The sequence below is a fragment of the Bidens hawaiensis genome, unplaced genomic scaffold (genome assembly GCF_021521415.1).
Source record: "Bidens hawaiensis isolate Kalapana, Puna unplaced genomic scaffold, B.hawaiensis_p1.1 tig00002380_1, whole genome shotgun sequence".
Lineage (NCBI taxonomy): Eukaryota > Viridiplantae > Streptophyta > Magnoliopsida > Asterales > Asteraceae > Bidens > Bidens hawaiensis.
The window spans coordinates 1304270-1321885 of record NW_027491129.1 but is presented as its reverse complement, the minus strand read 5'-3'; the positions used below and the strand labels follow the sequence as shown (position 1 = coordinate 1321885).

General features: G+C 35.2%; 1 protein-coding gene across 1 annotated transcript; it reads left to right on the top strand.

Moving 5' to 3' along the window:
- Window positions 1–372: 372 nt before the first annotated feature.
- On the top strand, window positions 373–2046 carry LOC143619035 (uncharacterized). Its single transcript, XM_077091065.1, has one exon. It carries the CDS (start codon window positions 537–539, stop codon window positions 1803–1805), a length of 1269 nt encoding a protein of 422 aa, XP_076947180.1. The 5' UTR covers window positions 373–536; the 3' UTR covers window positions 1806–2046.
- Window positions 2047–17616: the final 15570 nt, after the last annotated feature.

Sequence of the window (17616 nt, the reverse complement as noted above, 5' to 3'; positions counted from 1 at the left end):
ACGATTAACCATGAGGAAATCACAATTGGGGACAACCCACCAGCTTTGGCTACCAACAAAGACCACCTCAATATCAACCATGTCAACCCTATCCAAACCAACAAAATTTCCAACATCGTCAACAACCACAAACACAACAACCAAGAAGCTCTGGAATGTATTTAGAAGACATTGTGAAGAATCTGGCTGCATGTACTCAAACGTTCCAACAAGAAACAAAGGCTAGCATCAAGAATCTGGAGCAACAGATGGCTCAGTTAGCTAGCTCGGTGAGTAGACTCGGATCTCAAGAAAAACTACCCGCACAAACAGAAGAAAACCCCAAGCACAACGCTTGTGCCATCACATTAAGACGTGGACGGAAGTACGACAGCCCGGAATCGTAAGAAGAAGAACAATAGGTCGTTTTTGAAAAGAATACCGAAGAGAAAAAGGATTCTTCAACGTCAAGTGAAGTAATACCTAAGTTCAAAGTCCCTCCTCCATTTCCCTCAAGATTTTTAAGCACAAAGAAAGAAAGAGAAGAGCATGAGATCATGGAGACGTTTCGAAAGGTGGAAGTAAATATTCCCCTCCTTGATGCCATCAAGCAAGTCCCTCGATATGCTAAGTTCTTAGAAGAACTTTGCACTTCAAAGAAAAAGCTTAAAGGGAATGAAACCGTCAAGGTCAACGAGAATGTCTCAGCCGTCTTACAAAAGAGACTCCCACCAAAGTGCAAGGATCCTAGTGTTTTCACTATTCCTTGTAAAATGGGAAATCTAAGCATACCAAGAGCTATGCTTGATCTCGGAGCCTCTATCAACGTCTTACCATATTCCATTTTCAAAACTCTCAATGTAGGACCATTGAAAAGGATAGAGGTAGTCATTCAATTGGCTAACAAATCCATAGTCCACCCAAAAGGTGTATTAGAGGATGTGTTAGTGCAAGTGAATGAGCTGGTATTTCCCGCTGATTTCTATGTGCTAGACATGGAAGATGGTGACACTTCAGACTCAAGTTCCATCCTGTTGGGAAGGCCGTTTCTGAAGACTGCTAAAACAAAGATTGATGTTTATAGTGGCACCCTCTCCGTGGAATTTGATAGAGAGATCATAAATTTCAATATTTATGACGCTATGAGATATTCAAGCGATGTTTCATCTGTAAATTGGTTAGATGTAATTGATCCTTTAACTGATGATTACTTCGAGCTATCTAACCATGACACTCTTGCACTAATCTTGAACAAAAGCCTTGATGAAGCATCAACAAAAGAACTCGCTGAAAAGTTCAAACTTGAAGATGAGCTGATAGAGTTGGTATCCCTCATGGATACACAACCTAGGTATGAAACAACCAAGCTGAAGTTACAAGTTACCGAACAAAAGCTCCTACCATCCATTGTGCAACCACCGGATCTAGAGTTAAAGACTCTTCCTAGTCATCTTAAGTATGCTTATCTTGGAGATAATAACACATTGCCAGTAATCATATTCAACAAACTGTCCAAGAACCAAGAGGATGAATTGATTAACATGCTCAAGAAATACAAGGAAGCAATTGGTTGGACCATAGCTGACATCAAAGGATTGAGTCCATCCCTCTGTATGCACAAGATCCTCATGGAAGATGATTACAAGCCCACACGTGAAGCACAAAGAAGATTGAATCCTCCAATGATGGAAGTTGCCAAGAAAGAGATTCTGAAACTACTCAATGCAGGTATGATTTACCCAATCTCTAATAGCAAATGGGTAAGTCCAGTTCAAGTTGTACCCAAAAAGACCGGTATCACTGTTACAAATAATGAACAAGGCTAATTGGTTCCCACTCGTGTTCAAAATGGGTGGAGAGTGTGTATTGACTACCGAAGGCTAAATGCCTCTACTCGAAAAGATCACTTCCCTTTACCTTTCATCGATCAAATGTTGGAAAGGTTAGCATGTAAAACTCATTATTGTTGCTTAGATGGATACTCTGGTTTCCACCATATACCTGTTGCACCCGAAGACCAAGAAAAGACAACGTTTACATGTCCTTTTGGTACGTTTGCATACCGGTGAATGCCATTAGGTCTTTGTAATGCCCCATCTACCTTTCAAAGATGCATGGTAAGTATTTTATCAGATTATGTTGAAGAAATTACTGAAGTTTTTATGGACGACTTTACTGTTTATGGAAACTATTTTAGTGAATGTTTAGATAATCTGAAAAAGATTTTGGAAAGATGCATTGAGACCAATCTTGTGTTAGATTATGAATACTACCATTTTATGGTAGATCAAGGTCTCATTCTTGGACATATTGTTTCAGCAAAAGGGTTAGAGGTAGATAAAGCGAAAATTGATTTTATCAAAACTTTACCTGTGTACGAGAAGTACGCTCTTTTCTTGGACACGCAGGTTTTTACAGGAGATTGATCAAAGACTTTTCGAAGATCAGCAAACCTTTGTGCGAATTCATACAAAAAGATGTAGAGTTCGTCTTCTCAGAAGAGTGTAGAGAAGCCTTCGATGCATTGAAAGAGATGTTGGTGACATCATCCATAATCCAACCACCTGATTGGGACCTCCCATTCGAGATTGTGTGATGCCAGCAACTATGCAGTGGGAGCAGTGCTAGGGCAAAGAAAAGACAAAGTGCCATACGTTATTTACTACGATTCTAAAGTCCTAGATGGAGCTCAACACAATTACTCGACTACCGAAAAAGAGTTTTTAGCTATTGTCTTTGCTTTGGAAAAGTTTAGGCAATATCTACTCAGTACAAAGGTAATTGTTTTCTCTGACCACGTTGCATTGAGGTATCTCATGACAATGAAAGATGCAAAGTCAAGATTGACTCGATGGGTGCTTATACTTCTGATTAGAAATTCGAGACAAAAGTGGAAAGCACAACTTGGTGGCTGATCACTTGAGCAGGATCATCAACAATGACAATCCTATGCCATTGCATGATCTGTTCCCTGATGAAAGTTTGTTTGCTGCACAACTGGCTACACCGTGGTATGCTGACATCGTAAATTACCTAATCACAGACACTTTTCCCTCTGATCTAACTCGCGCTCAAAGAGAGAAAATTAAGAAGGAGTCAAGACATTACGTTTGGGATGAGCCATACCTTTGGAAATATGTCACCGATTAAGTGATAAGAAGATGTGTCGACACAAGCGAGGTACCCTCAATTTTAGATTTTTGTCACTCATAAGCATGTGGTGGACATTTTGGTCCAAAACGTACAGCACATAAGGTACTTGAATCCAGTTTTTATTGGCCTAGTGTATTTTTAGATTCATATATGTTTTGCAAGTCATGTGAGAGATGCCAAAAGACCGGGAATTTAAGATCACGAAATCAAATGCCTCTCACACCAATCCTGGTGTGTGATATTTTTGATGTATGGGGCATCGATTTCATGGGCCCATTCCCGTCTTCCTTTGGTAACACTTATATACTTTTAGCTGTGGACTATGTCTCTAAATGGGTAGAGACAAAAGCCACGAAAACTAATGATGCTAAAATTGTTTCAGATTTTATCAAGTCAAATATTTTTAGCAGATTTGGAATGCCAAAAGCATTTATCAGTGATAGAGGGACGCATTTCTGCAACAGAACAATCGAATCACTTTTCAAGAAGTATGGAGTTGCACATCGCGTTTCAACAGCTTACCACCCACAAACAAATGGACAAGCAGAGGTGTCAAATCGAGAAATCAAGTCAATCCTAGAAAAACGGTCAATCCAAATTGAAAGGATTGGAGCTTACGTTTGAATGATGCGTAATGGGCATACCGCATAGCTTACAAAGCACCAATAGGTATGTCACCCTACCGACTTGTTTTTGGGAAAGCTTGTCATCTTCCGGTTGAATTAGAACATAAAGCCTTTTGGGTTGTCTTACAATTCAACATGGAGATGGACGAAGCAGGAGTTTATCGTAAATTACAACTTCAAGAGTTAGAGGATATTCGTAATGATGCTTATGAGAACTCTCGAATTTACAAAGAAAGAACCAAAGCATTTCATGACAAGGTAGTCACACGAAAAATGTTCAGTGTGGGGCAAAAGGTTTTCTTATTTTCGTCTAAACTCAATCCTTTTCCTGGGAAATTAAGGTCTAGATGGGTTGGACCATTTGTTGCTACTAACGTTTTTCCTCATGGTGCAGTTGAGATAACAAGCGAAAAGACAGGTAAAACGTTCAAAGTAAACGGACACCCTCTAAAATTATTTTATGAAGGGTTCCAAAAAGAAAATCATGACATGATTGACTTGGAGAACCCAACATACACAAATTGAAAAAGTGAGTCCACGTCTAGCCAAAGACGTTAAAGAAGGCGTTGTACGGGAGGCAACCCGTAGTTTTCATTTTGTGTATTTTTGTGTGAAATTGTTATTTTAACCTTTATCGAGATATGCAAGATCTTGAGAATCAAAAAACAACAAAATTATTTGTAAGAAAATAAAAATCAAGTACAATTCTTGGCGTCGTGAACAATGAATGTCGTTAAAAATAAGTGTAGGGATTTTATTTTAACAAAATAAAAAAGAAAAAAAAAGGTATTGTTACATAAAGCATTCTTATGGGCCATAAGTTTGTTCCCCTAACATCTTTATGACCCATAAGAAATCCCAGTTAAGTTTATGGGTGACCTTTTCAAATCAATCTTATGGGTCGTAAGTGTATTCTCCAAATATCTTTATGACCCATAAGGAATTCCCCAACTAAACATATGGGTGCCATTTTTAAAGAAACATATTTTTTACACCCTACCACACACAGACGACACCCATAAGATAGATACAAGCCAAACACCAAATTCCAAGTTCAAATCTTGCTACTAACACTCGGTTAAAGGTTGGTCTAACAATTTTTTGTGTTCAGTTTGTGATTTTTGCGTGTTTTAGATAGTTGTTTATATTTGATACTTATGTTTATATATGTTTGGTTGCCTTTACTTACGATTTGAATGAAGTATGACAGAACAACTGAGACAACGAATACCGCAGGAAAGGCAAGTAATTTTGGAAATTCACGAACGATATCTCTAACTTGTTTTGCTCGAAACACTTTGCAAATTTCAAAAGAACAATTTTATTTCTTAAATGAGTTCAATAAAAATGAAAATTCATACACTCATTGCATAAGAGATAAAATACAACCGTAAAGCAACAAACAAATACAAAACAACAAAGGGAAACATCTCATCCGGTGGGAGGTTGTAAATGAGAAAGGCAAGGATCACGAGCATTATTCCGGTAAGCACAAGAACCAGATGAACCATTCTAAATGTGTTCTTCGGGAACCTTGGAGAGGATAATAATTGAGAGTGTTTGTTGTGAATAAAATGAGATTGTTAATTGGGTATTTATAACCCTTTTTGTAACGGCTATATAACCGTCGCATATTACAGTTGTCCAACAGTAATTTTGTATACGGGTCGTATACAAAAGCTTGCAACCCGTATCTCTTGCTAATTTGGTTTTCTAGAAATATGGATTATACAAGTTGTACGAATAGAATTGATTTTTCGCTCCTACGACCCGTAACTTACAAGACTAGCAAGAGGAACTCGTAACAATCTCTATCATCCGAAAACCATCACAGTCCAATCAGGGGAGTTTTTCAGTTCCTTTCCACTCGTTATACCTTTATTCTCACACATTGAGGACGATGTGTATTTTAAGTGTGGGGATGGGGAAATAAGGAACCGAAAAACATAAAAACAATTTTACAAACGTAAAAACAAGGTCAAAATTTTAAAAATTTTAAGACAAATTGTTGCAATTTTAGTTGATTTTTAAACATATATGATTAATTTATATTTAATGATGCAAATAAAAATCACCAAGTGTTTGTTTTAAATGGAAATTTTCAATGCATACCAATTATTCATAAATTTGCATCTAAAATACCCACCCAAATTCCAAGCGAGTTTTTGAGCCTTTATCGAGCATTCATCATTATATGCTCATGTTCACTTGATTATGAGTGTGCCACATAAATGTCTACTTGTTAGAACTTGCCATAGATATTCTCGTCAAAGTCATAAACTATAAAACTATATAGTGATAGAGGTTATAGAACACGCCCACTAAATTACCCTTTTTCATTACATCACAAGCCAAATATTTTTCACTAGCAAACCAAGCCAAACCTAACCATGTTTCACTGATCATAACCCACACAGTTATCCTTATAAACCCTTTTCCTCCTTTTCCAATTATAACCCCTAACATTGAACTCGGTTTAGTTAATTATCATCTTTTCAGAATTAGTTGTGGTCTTTTACCGGCAGACCCTAAAGAACTGGAAATGCATCATACGATTTCAATCTACTTTGTTTTCTATAATTATCAAAGACTAGGTTGCCTACAGGACTTAGGGAGAGAGTTTTTCTCTTAAGCGGTGAGGAAAAAGTGGCGTCAAAAGGAGCAAAAGCCACCATTTTGTGGGACATCCAAAGGTGCTATGAAAAGAATAGCAAAACGTTATGAAAAATGCATGGGTTGTGGAAATTGGTCTCACACTGGAAGATGTAGAAAAGGTCAAACTGAATCCCAATACGAGTATACGCTTCTAATGAGGGTGGGGGCTATTAGGCTCAATGCCGAAAGATCCATTAGAGTTGGAAGTAATGTTCACTACAGGATTGAGGAAGATTTAATCCACATCTTTGACAAAAATGGTCTTGACGATCTGACCTTAAAAGAGTCAATTGGTTTGTAGATACAAAAAAAATGAAAATTAGTGTTTCTTTTCTTCATTAGTAGAAAGTCGGTATAGTTAGCTAAACAGGGGTAACACTTCACACACAAATAAACCTTCATATATTCCTACTACCAAATCCTAAGCCTCACTAAAACTTCCCATTATAGACTCCTCTTGATTTATATAACTTTTACATGTTAAATGGAGAGATACCATTGCAAGCTTATGACATTGTTGCTTTATGGCTAGGCGTTTGAGCGATCACTAAAAAAAATACTAGTACATTATTTGCTAGTTTACACAAAGAAACCGAGTGAGAGCGAACGTGAGGGATGCAAAAGAGTGAATAATTGACTATCAAGAACTCCATCTAAAACAAATACACTTGATTTAGTCTTTTTCTATCGCTGTCATCTTTAAATATTTTTAAATCATGTATGTATATAAATCTTTACATTTGCCAACAATTTGTCTACCATTGATGATCACCGTGACTCTCGTTTTTACAGATTAAGGCATTGCTTGAGGACAAGCAAATGTTTAAGTGTGGGGATATTTGATGTGTGCAAAATTATACACATTATTTATATCATTTATCCCCGATTTTATACACTTTTCATAACAAATCGATTGATTTTGATACTAAATTATTTGTAACAAGGATTTGTAGGTTGGAATGACGAATTGGTCCAAATAAACAAGAAATAACAACCAAAATGACGCAATTCAGAAACCGAACAAAACCGGGAATGAAGTAACAAGGTCCGAAATGGGAATGAAGCAACTTGGTCCGAAGGAAAACTAATGAACAACCGATAGAAAGAACGAAGCCGAAAGAAATGAAAATCAAAAGCAAAGACAAGACTTGAAAATAAAAGAATAACGAGACACTGGCAAAACTTATGGGTTGTAATGATTTGAAGACAAAAGACCAGCTGAAATTTATTACCCATAAAGATTTCCAGCACTTATGGGTTGTAAACACCCTTACGACCCATAAAGAACCGTCGGTCATTATTGTATCACGAAAGTCATCGTCGGTGCAACCAAGATCTAGAAAATCCGGAATAGATAATATCAAGACATTAAATAATAAAAGTTAAGGGTCATAAAGCAACCTTAACATAACGCTTCTAATGAGGGTGGGGGCTATTAGGCTCAATGCCGAAAGGTCCATTAGAGTTGGAAGTAATGTTCACTACAGGATTGAGGAAGATTTAATCCACATCTTTGACAAAAATGGTTTTGACGATCTGACCTTAAAAGAGTCAATTGGTTTGTAGATACAAAAAAAAATGAAAATTAGTGTTTCTTTTCTTCATTAGTAGAAAGTCGGTATAGTTAGCTAAACCGGGGTAACACTTCACACACAAATAAACCTTCATATATTCCTACTACCAAATCCTAAGCCTCACTAAAACTTCCCATTATAGACTCCTCTTGATTTATATAACTTTTACATGTTAAATAGAGAGATACCATTGCAAGCTTATGACATTGTTGCTTTATGGCTAGGCGTTTGAGCGATCACTAAAAAAAATACTAGTACATTATTTGCTAGTTTACACAAAGAAACCGAGTGAGAGCGAACGTGAGGGATGCAAAAGAGTGAATAATTGACTATCAAGAACTCCATCTAAAACAAATACACTTGATTTAGTCTCTGTCTATCGCTGTCATCTTTAAATATTTTTAAATCATGTATGTATATAAATCTTTACATTTGCCAACAATTTGTCTACCATTGATGATCACCGTGACTCTCGTTTTTACAGATTAAGGCAATGCTTGAGGACAAGCAAATGTTTAAGTGTGGGGATATTTGATGTGTGCAAAATTATACACATTATTTATATCATTTATCCCCGATTTTATACACTTTTCGTAACAAATCGATTGATTTTGATACTAAATTATTTGTAACATGGATTTGTAGGTTCGAATGATGAATTGGTCCAAATAAACAAGAAATAACAACCAAAAAGGATGCAGTTCAAAAACCGAACAAAACCGGGAATGAAGTAACAAGGTCCGAAATGGGAATGAAGCAACTTGGTCCGAAGGAAAACTGATGAACAACCAATAGAAAGAACGAAGCCGGAAGAAATGAAAATCAAAAGCAAAGACAAGACTCGAAGATAAAAGAATAACGAGACACTGGCAAAACTTATGGGTTGTAAAGATTTGAAGACAAAAGACCAGCTGAAACTTATGACCCATAAAGATTTCCAGCACTTATGGGTTGTAAACACCCTTACGACCTATAAAGAACCGTCGGTCATTATTGTAGCACAAAAGTCGTCGTCGGTGCAACCAAGATCCAAAAAATCCGGAATAGATAATATGAAGACATTAAAAAATAAAACTTACGGGTCATAAAGCAACCTTACGACCCATAAAGACTGTCGGTAGGAAACATAATCCTAAAAATCTGGAGTTGGAGATAAGATAAGATAAAAAGTTACTCTTATGGGTCATAAGGATACTGTTGAAAATATTACGACCCATAAGTATTCCAGATTTTCAGCTATAAATAGCAGCCCGAGTTTCAGCCAAAAACACACCATTTCTCACATCTCTTCTCTCTAATTAGCTAAATAAACTCCATAGGAGTGCCAAGGAGGTTCTAAGAGTCTTGAGGAGGTCCAAACCACTTCCAGGGAGTTCCGAAGTTCTTCTCGAACGCCCCACGAGTAGTATGTCTTTACTTTGTAAGTTTACTTTGGTTATGTTAATTGCTATGTTAGGCTAATAATCTATTAGTTTCAACATTAAGGGCTCTATTTTGTATTATGATTCGAATGTGAAATAGTTATCTGATTTTATTGTTAAAAGGTTTTGGTTGTATAATTTCTTAAACGTTAAATCCGAAACTCTGTTAGGATTCAAATTAGTTTGTTAATGAACCTGATCAATTTATTAATATGCTAATGACGTTCTTCAAAGTTAACATATGAAATATGATTTTAATATTGATAAATAAGGAACAAATAACGGTTTTGCGTTTGTCTATGAATTCAATCTCGTTATAGAAGTTATACAATGTGATTTAGTATTCCGAACGGCGTGAACACTAAATGATAATTAATACTTTCATCACATGCAACTCCACATTAAGATCCGAATGGTGTGAGCTTAGGGTAGCGAGTTGGCTCTAACTAACGAACTGCGCTTAGTTAGACATAGATGGAGGGAACGTCCGAACTGCGTGACGTTTAGTATTGATACCAATCTTTTAATAATAAACATCATTGCACCATAATTATTGATGATCGTAGTTCGAATCAGAAGTATGAAATACCCCTTGTGTCGGAACTATCTTTAATAATTGTTTATTCTAAGTTAGTTATTTTATCTCTTAGTTATATGTTAAGCATTTGTACTACTACTATTTAGTTTATGCTTATATAATCTATTTATTTGCACAAAATCCCCCTGTTACGAATACTAGTTCTAAATCGTTTCTGGCTATAAAATTGTTAAAACGCATTCCCTGTGGACACGAACCTCACTTCCACTCATACTATCCCTAATAGTGTGTAACATAGTGAGTTCACATTTATAAATTTATTTGTTGGAGCTGACGACAACCCAACAGAGACCAAGTGCAAATCATAAATACTCTTCCGTATAACTTGTTTCCGGAAATGAGCCAAATATCTCTCACCTTAGAATTTTTGGGTGTGCTGTCTATGTTCCTATTGCACCACCACAACGCACAAAAATGGGTCCTTAAATAAGGTTGGGAATATATGTTGGATATGAAACGTCTTCCATCATAAGATACCTTGAACCTTTAACTGGTGATGTATTTATTGCACGTTTTGCTGATTGCCATTTTAACTAGACAATATTCCCGACATTAGGGGGAGAAATGAAAAGGCAAGAAAGAGATATATCATGGTGTGTGCCATCATTATTACACCTAGACCCAAGATCAAAACAAAGTGAGACAAAGGTTCAAAAAATAATACATCTATAAGAAATTGCCAATCAGTTACCTGATGCATTTACTGATATAAACTAGGTCACTAAATCTCATATACCAGCTGCTAATGCTCCAGCTCATGTTGAGATTCCAAGCAAGCAAAACCATAATAATGCACCTCATGAATTCCAAAAAAGTTTAAAACGTGGAAGGCCAATCGGTTCAAAGGAAAAAAATCCTCGAAAAAGAAAGGGCTCTGAAAAGGATACTGGCCCTAAGGAATGAATGATTGACAAAACCTTCCATCAGTAAAGAATAAATAATATAAAATTCCCTCATGAAGAAATAAATGATTCCGATAAGGAATTGTCAATCAACTATGGCCAATCACATATAATGTGGGATGAGAGATGAAATGGAAAATATTGATGTTATATTTTCTTATTCTGTGGAAAGTGATATCATGGAAGAAAATGATAACTCTGAACCAAAATCTGTAGATGATTGTAAAAATCGACAAAATTGGAACAAATGGAAAGATGTCATGCAAGCTGAATTAAACTCACTAAACAATAGAAAGGTTTTGGACCTATTGTCATTACACCAAAGTCAATAAAGCCTGTAAGATATAAATAGGTTTTTGTGAGAAAACGAAATGAGAAAAATGAAGTTACAGGATATAAAGCAAGACTTGTAGCTCAAGGTTTTTCTCAGAGGCCAGGAATTGACTATGAAGAAACGTACTCTCCTGTTATGGATGCTATTACGTTTAGATATTTAATCAGCTTAGCAGTCTCTAAAAATTTAGAGATGCTTCTTATGGATGTTGTCAAAGCTTACTTGTATGGATCACTAGACAGTGACATCTATATGAAAATTCCCGAAGGATTTAAACTCCCCGAAGCATTAAGCTCAAAGCCTAAGGAAATGTATTCAACCAAGTTACAAAGATCCTTGTGTGGACTAAAACAATCTGGAAGGATGTGGTACAATCGTTTGAGTGATTATTTGATAAGTAAAGGATACACAAATAATATTATTTGTCCATGTGTCTTCATCAAGAAGACAACATCAGGATATGTGATCATAGTTGTGTATGTTGATGATCTCAAATTAATTGGGACACAAGAGGAAATTAATGAAGCGATTGCTCTTTTAAAGAAAGAATATGAAATGAAAGATCTTGGAAAAACCATATATTGTCTTGGTTTACAATTTGAACAAATGCATAATGGGATACTTGTGCATCAGTCAACTTATACTGAGAAACTCTTAAAGCGTTTCAATATGGACAAAGAAAATCCTTTAAGCACACCGATGGTTGTTAGATCACTCAATGTTGACAATGATCCATTTCGTCCTTGCGAAGATAATGAAGAAATTATTGTTCCTGAAGTACCATACCTCAGTACAATTGGAGCACTTATGTATCTTACTAACTGTACTAGATCTGACATTTCTTTTGCAGTTAATTTATTGGCAAGATTCAGTTCATCCCCTACTAAAAGACATTGGAATGGCAATAAATATATTTTTCGGTATCTAAAAGGAACTGCTAATTTAGGTTTATTTTATCCTAACGATTCAAAAGAAGGGGTGGGTTAGTTGGTTATACAGATGCAGGTTATTTATCAGATCCCCATAAAGCAAAATCTCAAATTGGATACATATTTAAGAATGGAGGAACTGCGATTTCATGGCGTTCTCAGAAACAAACACTCATTGCAACATCTTCAAATCATGCTGAAATCATTGCATTGCATGAAGCGTCAAGAGAATGTGTGTGGTTAAGATTTATGTCACGACACATATTGATTCTTGTGGACTAGAGAAATATCGAATTCCGACTCCTATCAATGAAGATAATGCAGCTTGTGTCTCGCAAATGAAGGAATGGTATATCAAAAGTGACAGAACAAAGCATATACCACCAAGATACTTTTAGTATACCCGGAACCTTATTAAAGACAATCAGGTTGAGATGAGATATGTCCAATCCAGCAATAAGTCAGCTGATCTTTTCACAAAAGCACTTCCCACGGCAGCATTCAGAATACATGTCCATGATATTGGCATGCGCCATGTACGGATAATGTAACGACCTGCAACTTGAGAGGGAACTATATACTGCGCTCCTTTTCCCTTAGCTAAAGCTTTTTCCCATTGGGTTTTTCTTTAGCAAGGTTTTTAATAAGCCAGTACTTCAAGACCCCGAAGATTTGAAAAGGTGTCACCCAAGGGGGAGTGTTATGAACCACCGACGATTTTGTATGACATCTTTTTATTTTGTCAAACCAATTATGCAACCTTGCACCCCCCCCCCCCAATAGTGTATATAAACAGTTGTTTTGGTATTATAAATACCATATATTGTAACGAGTTATTATCATCCAGAAATTTACATATCTACTTTCTATCCCCCTTCTTTATTAGTTCTTCAAAGTAAAAGAATAACAACATTAGTCTTGTAAAAGTTAGAGGTAAAATTATAACAAAGATAAAATTATACATATTCTTTTTAATATTTAGTTACCAAAACACAACTTATTTAGTAAATGATACAATTTTTCAATCACAATAAATGACATATACAAAAGTATATTTCTCATATTCATAGTTAACAATAAGTCAACATGTTTTAATATGGTTCTTAATTTACGTTATAGAAATTATCATTTAACTCCAATTTAATTATGTCTTTATTTTAAAGTTTTAAATTTAAATGTAGCAAATTTAACATAATTCTTAATGTTTTTAAAAATAATCAAGCATTTCATAATCTCTCACTTATTTCGGTTAGAAATTCACAACTTCTTAAGATGTGGCATTTAAAGGACAAAATATCACCAAATGTAATGAGGATTGACATTAGTTATCTTTATATTATTTAGTAAAAATAGTTATCTCTATTTTAATTTTTTTCAAATTAACCGATTTGATTTTTAATTTTTATATTATTTCTAAATTAATTAGTCAAATTAGTAGAATCAATTAGCAAAATTAGAACCTATTTGATTTTAATGTTTGTGATTTGTCATTAACTTTTGTAATTATCTCCATATTATTTAATAAAAATAATATACCACAAGTTTATTGTTTTGATACTTTTTTATTATTCATAAAATTGAACCATAGCCTTCAATTTAATATATTTAACTTCAAAGTTTAATTTAAAAAAATTTAACAAGAAAATGTACATTTATATCTTTCCGGTTTTAAATAATATCCTTAATTTATGCTTAATATTTTACAATTTAAACATATTTTAAATTTGAAATTTGACCAATTTTTCAACAAAGTTTTAAAATACTTTCCGTAATTTTAAACCCATTTCAAAATCTTTGCATAAATTTTTGAAGTTTTCAAATTAACCGATTTGATTTTTATTTTTTGTAATTTTATTAAAACTAATTAGTCATATTAGTAAAATTAGAACCAATTTGATTTTAAATTTTGTGATTTGACATTAACTTTTGTAATTATCTCTCTCTATATATTTTTTGAGAACAATAAACTATTTGTTGCTATAAAGATGATGTTGTTTTGGTCATCACCAAAATATATTAGGTATGAACTTCTGGTCATTATTTCATGTATTAAATATTATGTTTAAGGTAACTCGCGTTACAAATTTGTTTAACTAAGCTTAGGTGTTACAAATGTATTTTGGGTGTTAATATTGATTATAATCTTTTTAATATTATTATATATGTACCTTAATGATAATTTAAATTGTTTTAATTGTGTATAGTTTTCATAACAAAGTTTTTATTTTTTATTCATATTTATTTTTAATTATGTGTGTTTAACTTTCTTTAATTCTCTCGAACTTGTGCTCTGATACCAACTTGTAAGGACCCGGTCCCGGTGCCCTACTTTAGTGTTGGATTTACTCATAAACACAGTTCTAAATATCAAAGTTAATTAAAACTTTCGATGTCGGTCCCGAATTGATCACTCAAACACACAATAATGTCACAACCCACACAGTAACTGTGTCGACAAGAAGGTTGATGATTGTGCTATTTAGGGTAAGAATAGATGTTTGTTAGCGGCGGAATCACTAACAAACACTATTTGTTGCTTAAAGACTATTAAATGTAACAAATACAAACAATAACTCAAAAGATTTCCATTTATAGAAAGGTTTCATACAAATGTAAATTGATTAGGGTTTCTTGTAAGAAATGTATATCAGTACGAATCTTAGGACAGCCGTCACACTCAATCAGAAATATTCTTTAGGTCTGAAAAGTGTAAAGTGGCAAAATCCATGGTAGGCGTACCCTAAATTATTCTATTTATAGGCCTGCCACCATCTGACAGATGTCATTCCTTTTGAGAAACCCTAATAATTGGTACATAATCATATAACATATTACAAAACATTCTAAGCGTAAAAACAGGTCTTCGGGAACACTTTGTGCCATTTGTCTTCTTCGAGCAGACCTGGTAACCTTGAAGTGTGCTGGTGAACAGTTCTCCGGGTAGACTTTACTTAGAGTATTTTCCTTAGAAAATAGAAAAATACTCACCTAGCAGACTTCAATCTTCTTGGCCATAGCAAAGTTTGCTCAATATGGTCCTACTAGCAAACTATTCTTCATGAATCCCTTCAACTCATTGTTAAAGAATAACTTATTAAGCAAACCAGAGTGTGCTATGAACACTGTTTGACCTGTGCTGGTAGCACTGTAGCTTGCTCGGAGTTGAACCTTGCAGGAGAAAGTACTTAGTATATTTCTTGATCACTTTCAACAAGCATGCTCGGACTACTGTTTATTAATCAAACTTTGCTAGATCTTCCAAATACTTGGCTTCAAAAGCTTAGTTTAGTCAAGGGTTTGCTGGTAAGCAAACTGTGCTCGACTTGAAGAACACCTTTGCTAGACAAAGTGAACTCTGCTTGGATCATCACTTAAGAAGACTTCATGAAGATAACCTTGCCCGATAGGCAAAATACCTTGCTAGGACAAGTAAAACCCTGCTCGGATGTCCAAGTGTGCTCGGTATCCATACTTAGCCATTTCTGAGGAGTGTTGAGAAGATTCCAATCTTCCTTAAGTCATTTCATGTCAAATCTTTGACTCAACAATCTCCCCCTAGATTGGAATATCTCAGTTGTCCCAAAACACCTCTAAGGTTACTTACACTTAGTTAAAAATACACACCAAATCAAAATCAAATGATTACATAGTTGAGAATTCTGTCCAGTGGACATTACAAAGCAAACCCTAAACTAAAAATCTTCATTTTCTTGCGTTATGGGCTGCTTGTCTTCGATCAACTATCACCGATCCTGCCTTTTCCTTGAAAATAGACAATATTTGATGATGAGGGTCATTCTCAGGAATTGTCACGTCCATTATGTCCCTCAAATCTTCATTATGCAAAAAGGTCAGATCACCATCATTTTTTATCATACCCAAAATTATTCCATCGGAGTTTCGAAGAATGTGGTGGTCTTCATTACTGTTGTAGTCAACTTGAGCAATCCTACCATTCTTCTGCACTTCATGGTTGGGTCTTGTCATTCTTATTCTCATACTTATGCACGTATTCAAGTTTGACAGTGGATTCTTATCTCTGACTCTTGAAAGGTAGCCAAATTCAGCACTTCTTATATTACTTATATGCCTGGCTCTTCTGTTCTGTTCTTGCTTAGTCAGCTTCCACTTATTTCCTTGCTTCAACAGTGGGAAATTCTTCTCAGCCTCACTGTTCAAGTATTTCGACAATTCATTCTGTTGTCTCCCAGCCATCTTGTTTCTGTCATGATAATCATATAAATCAAGATTTGCCATTATCTCAAGCTGCTCTCTCTTGTAATCAGCAAAGTCATCTTTGAAAAAAATCTCCCTTAATTCTCTGTTTTGCATCATCACCTTCAAGGTATGGGAGACAGAGTCATAGTAGAATAACATTTTTTAAGTCCGCATCAGTTTGTGGCCTTTCTTCCCTTTGAGTTCCAGCTCTACTTGACTCACTCCTGGTTGTTGAGGTGTATCTCCTTGAAGTTGAGGGCCTTGTTGGAATACACTTCATTGGTTTGGTGGCCCCCGTGACTCCAAATTTCTTCTTGTACATCTCAACTACTAACTCAGCAGGCATCATCATCAAGTTAACAAGATTTTCTCCTCCATCCCTGAAAGATCTTCCAATCATTTTCATAATCTTGTCATCTCTCAGTTGTCCTGCTGGTACAAATCGTCCATATACAAAGCTTCTGGGATTCACATCTTCAGTTTGTGGCTTCTCCCATTCAGCTTTCTGTTAATAAAACAACTCTTTCAGTTGTGCTTTACCCAACATGTCAAAGATATTTTCTTTCATTCCTTTACTCTTCATCACTTCCTTCAAATTTTTGATCATCTCCTCATCTTCCGATGGGTCTTTATGTTCTATCGGCTCAGGCTTTACTTCCACAGAAATAGGAGTATCTTGGGCTTTAGCTCTTTCCAACTCATCTTTTTCATTTTCAGCTCTCTTCTTTTCTCTTAGAGTCATAATCATTCGCTTCTTGGCAGAAGGTTCAGGTTGATCTTTCTTTGATTGATCTTTCTTTAATTGATCTTTCTTTTATAGTCTATTGAAGTGAGATTCAGCCGTTGCCTTTGGCAAGCTATCAACCATCTCAGGAGCCATTCCTCTATCAATCAAATATCCACACTTTCCTCCATACTTTTTCCTTACCTCCTCTACTCTTTCTTTTAGCTTTGATTATCTTGCAAATATTTCCTTTTCTTCTTTCTCAATAGTTTCCCTTGTTGTGTTATATTGTCTCTCCAAATCATGGAAACTCATCCTGCTTAAATCCTTCTCATTCAGCCCATGTTTTCTCAAATATTCTCTATACTTCACTGAGTCAACATTTTTCTTTTGAAGTCCTTTCTTTATCAAATAATCTTCTTTGTCAATTAATTTTCATAACTCCTCATCAGATAGAGGAGCCAATCTTTCAAATCCGTATCCAAATCTTATCAATTTGATTA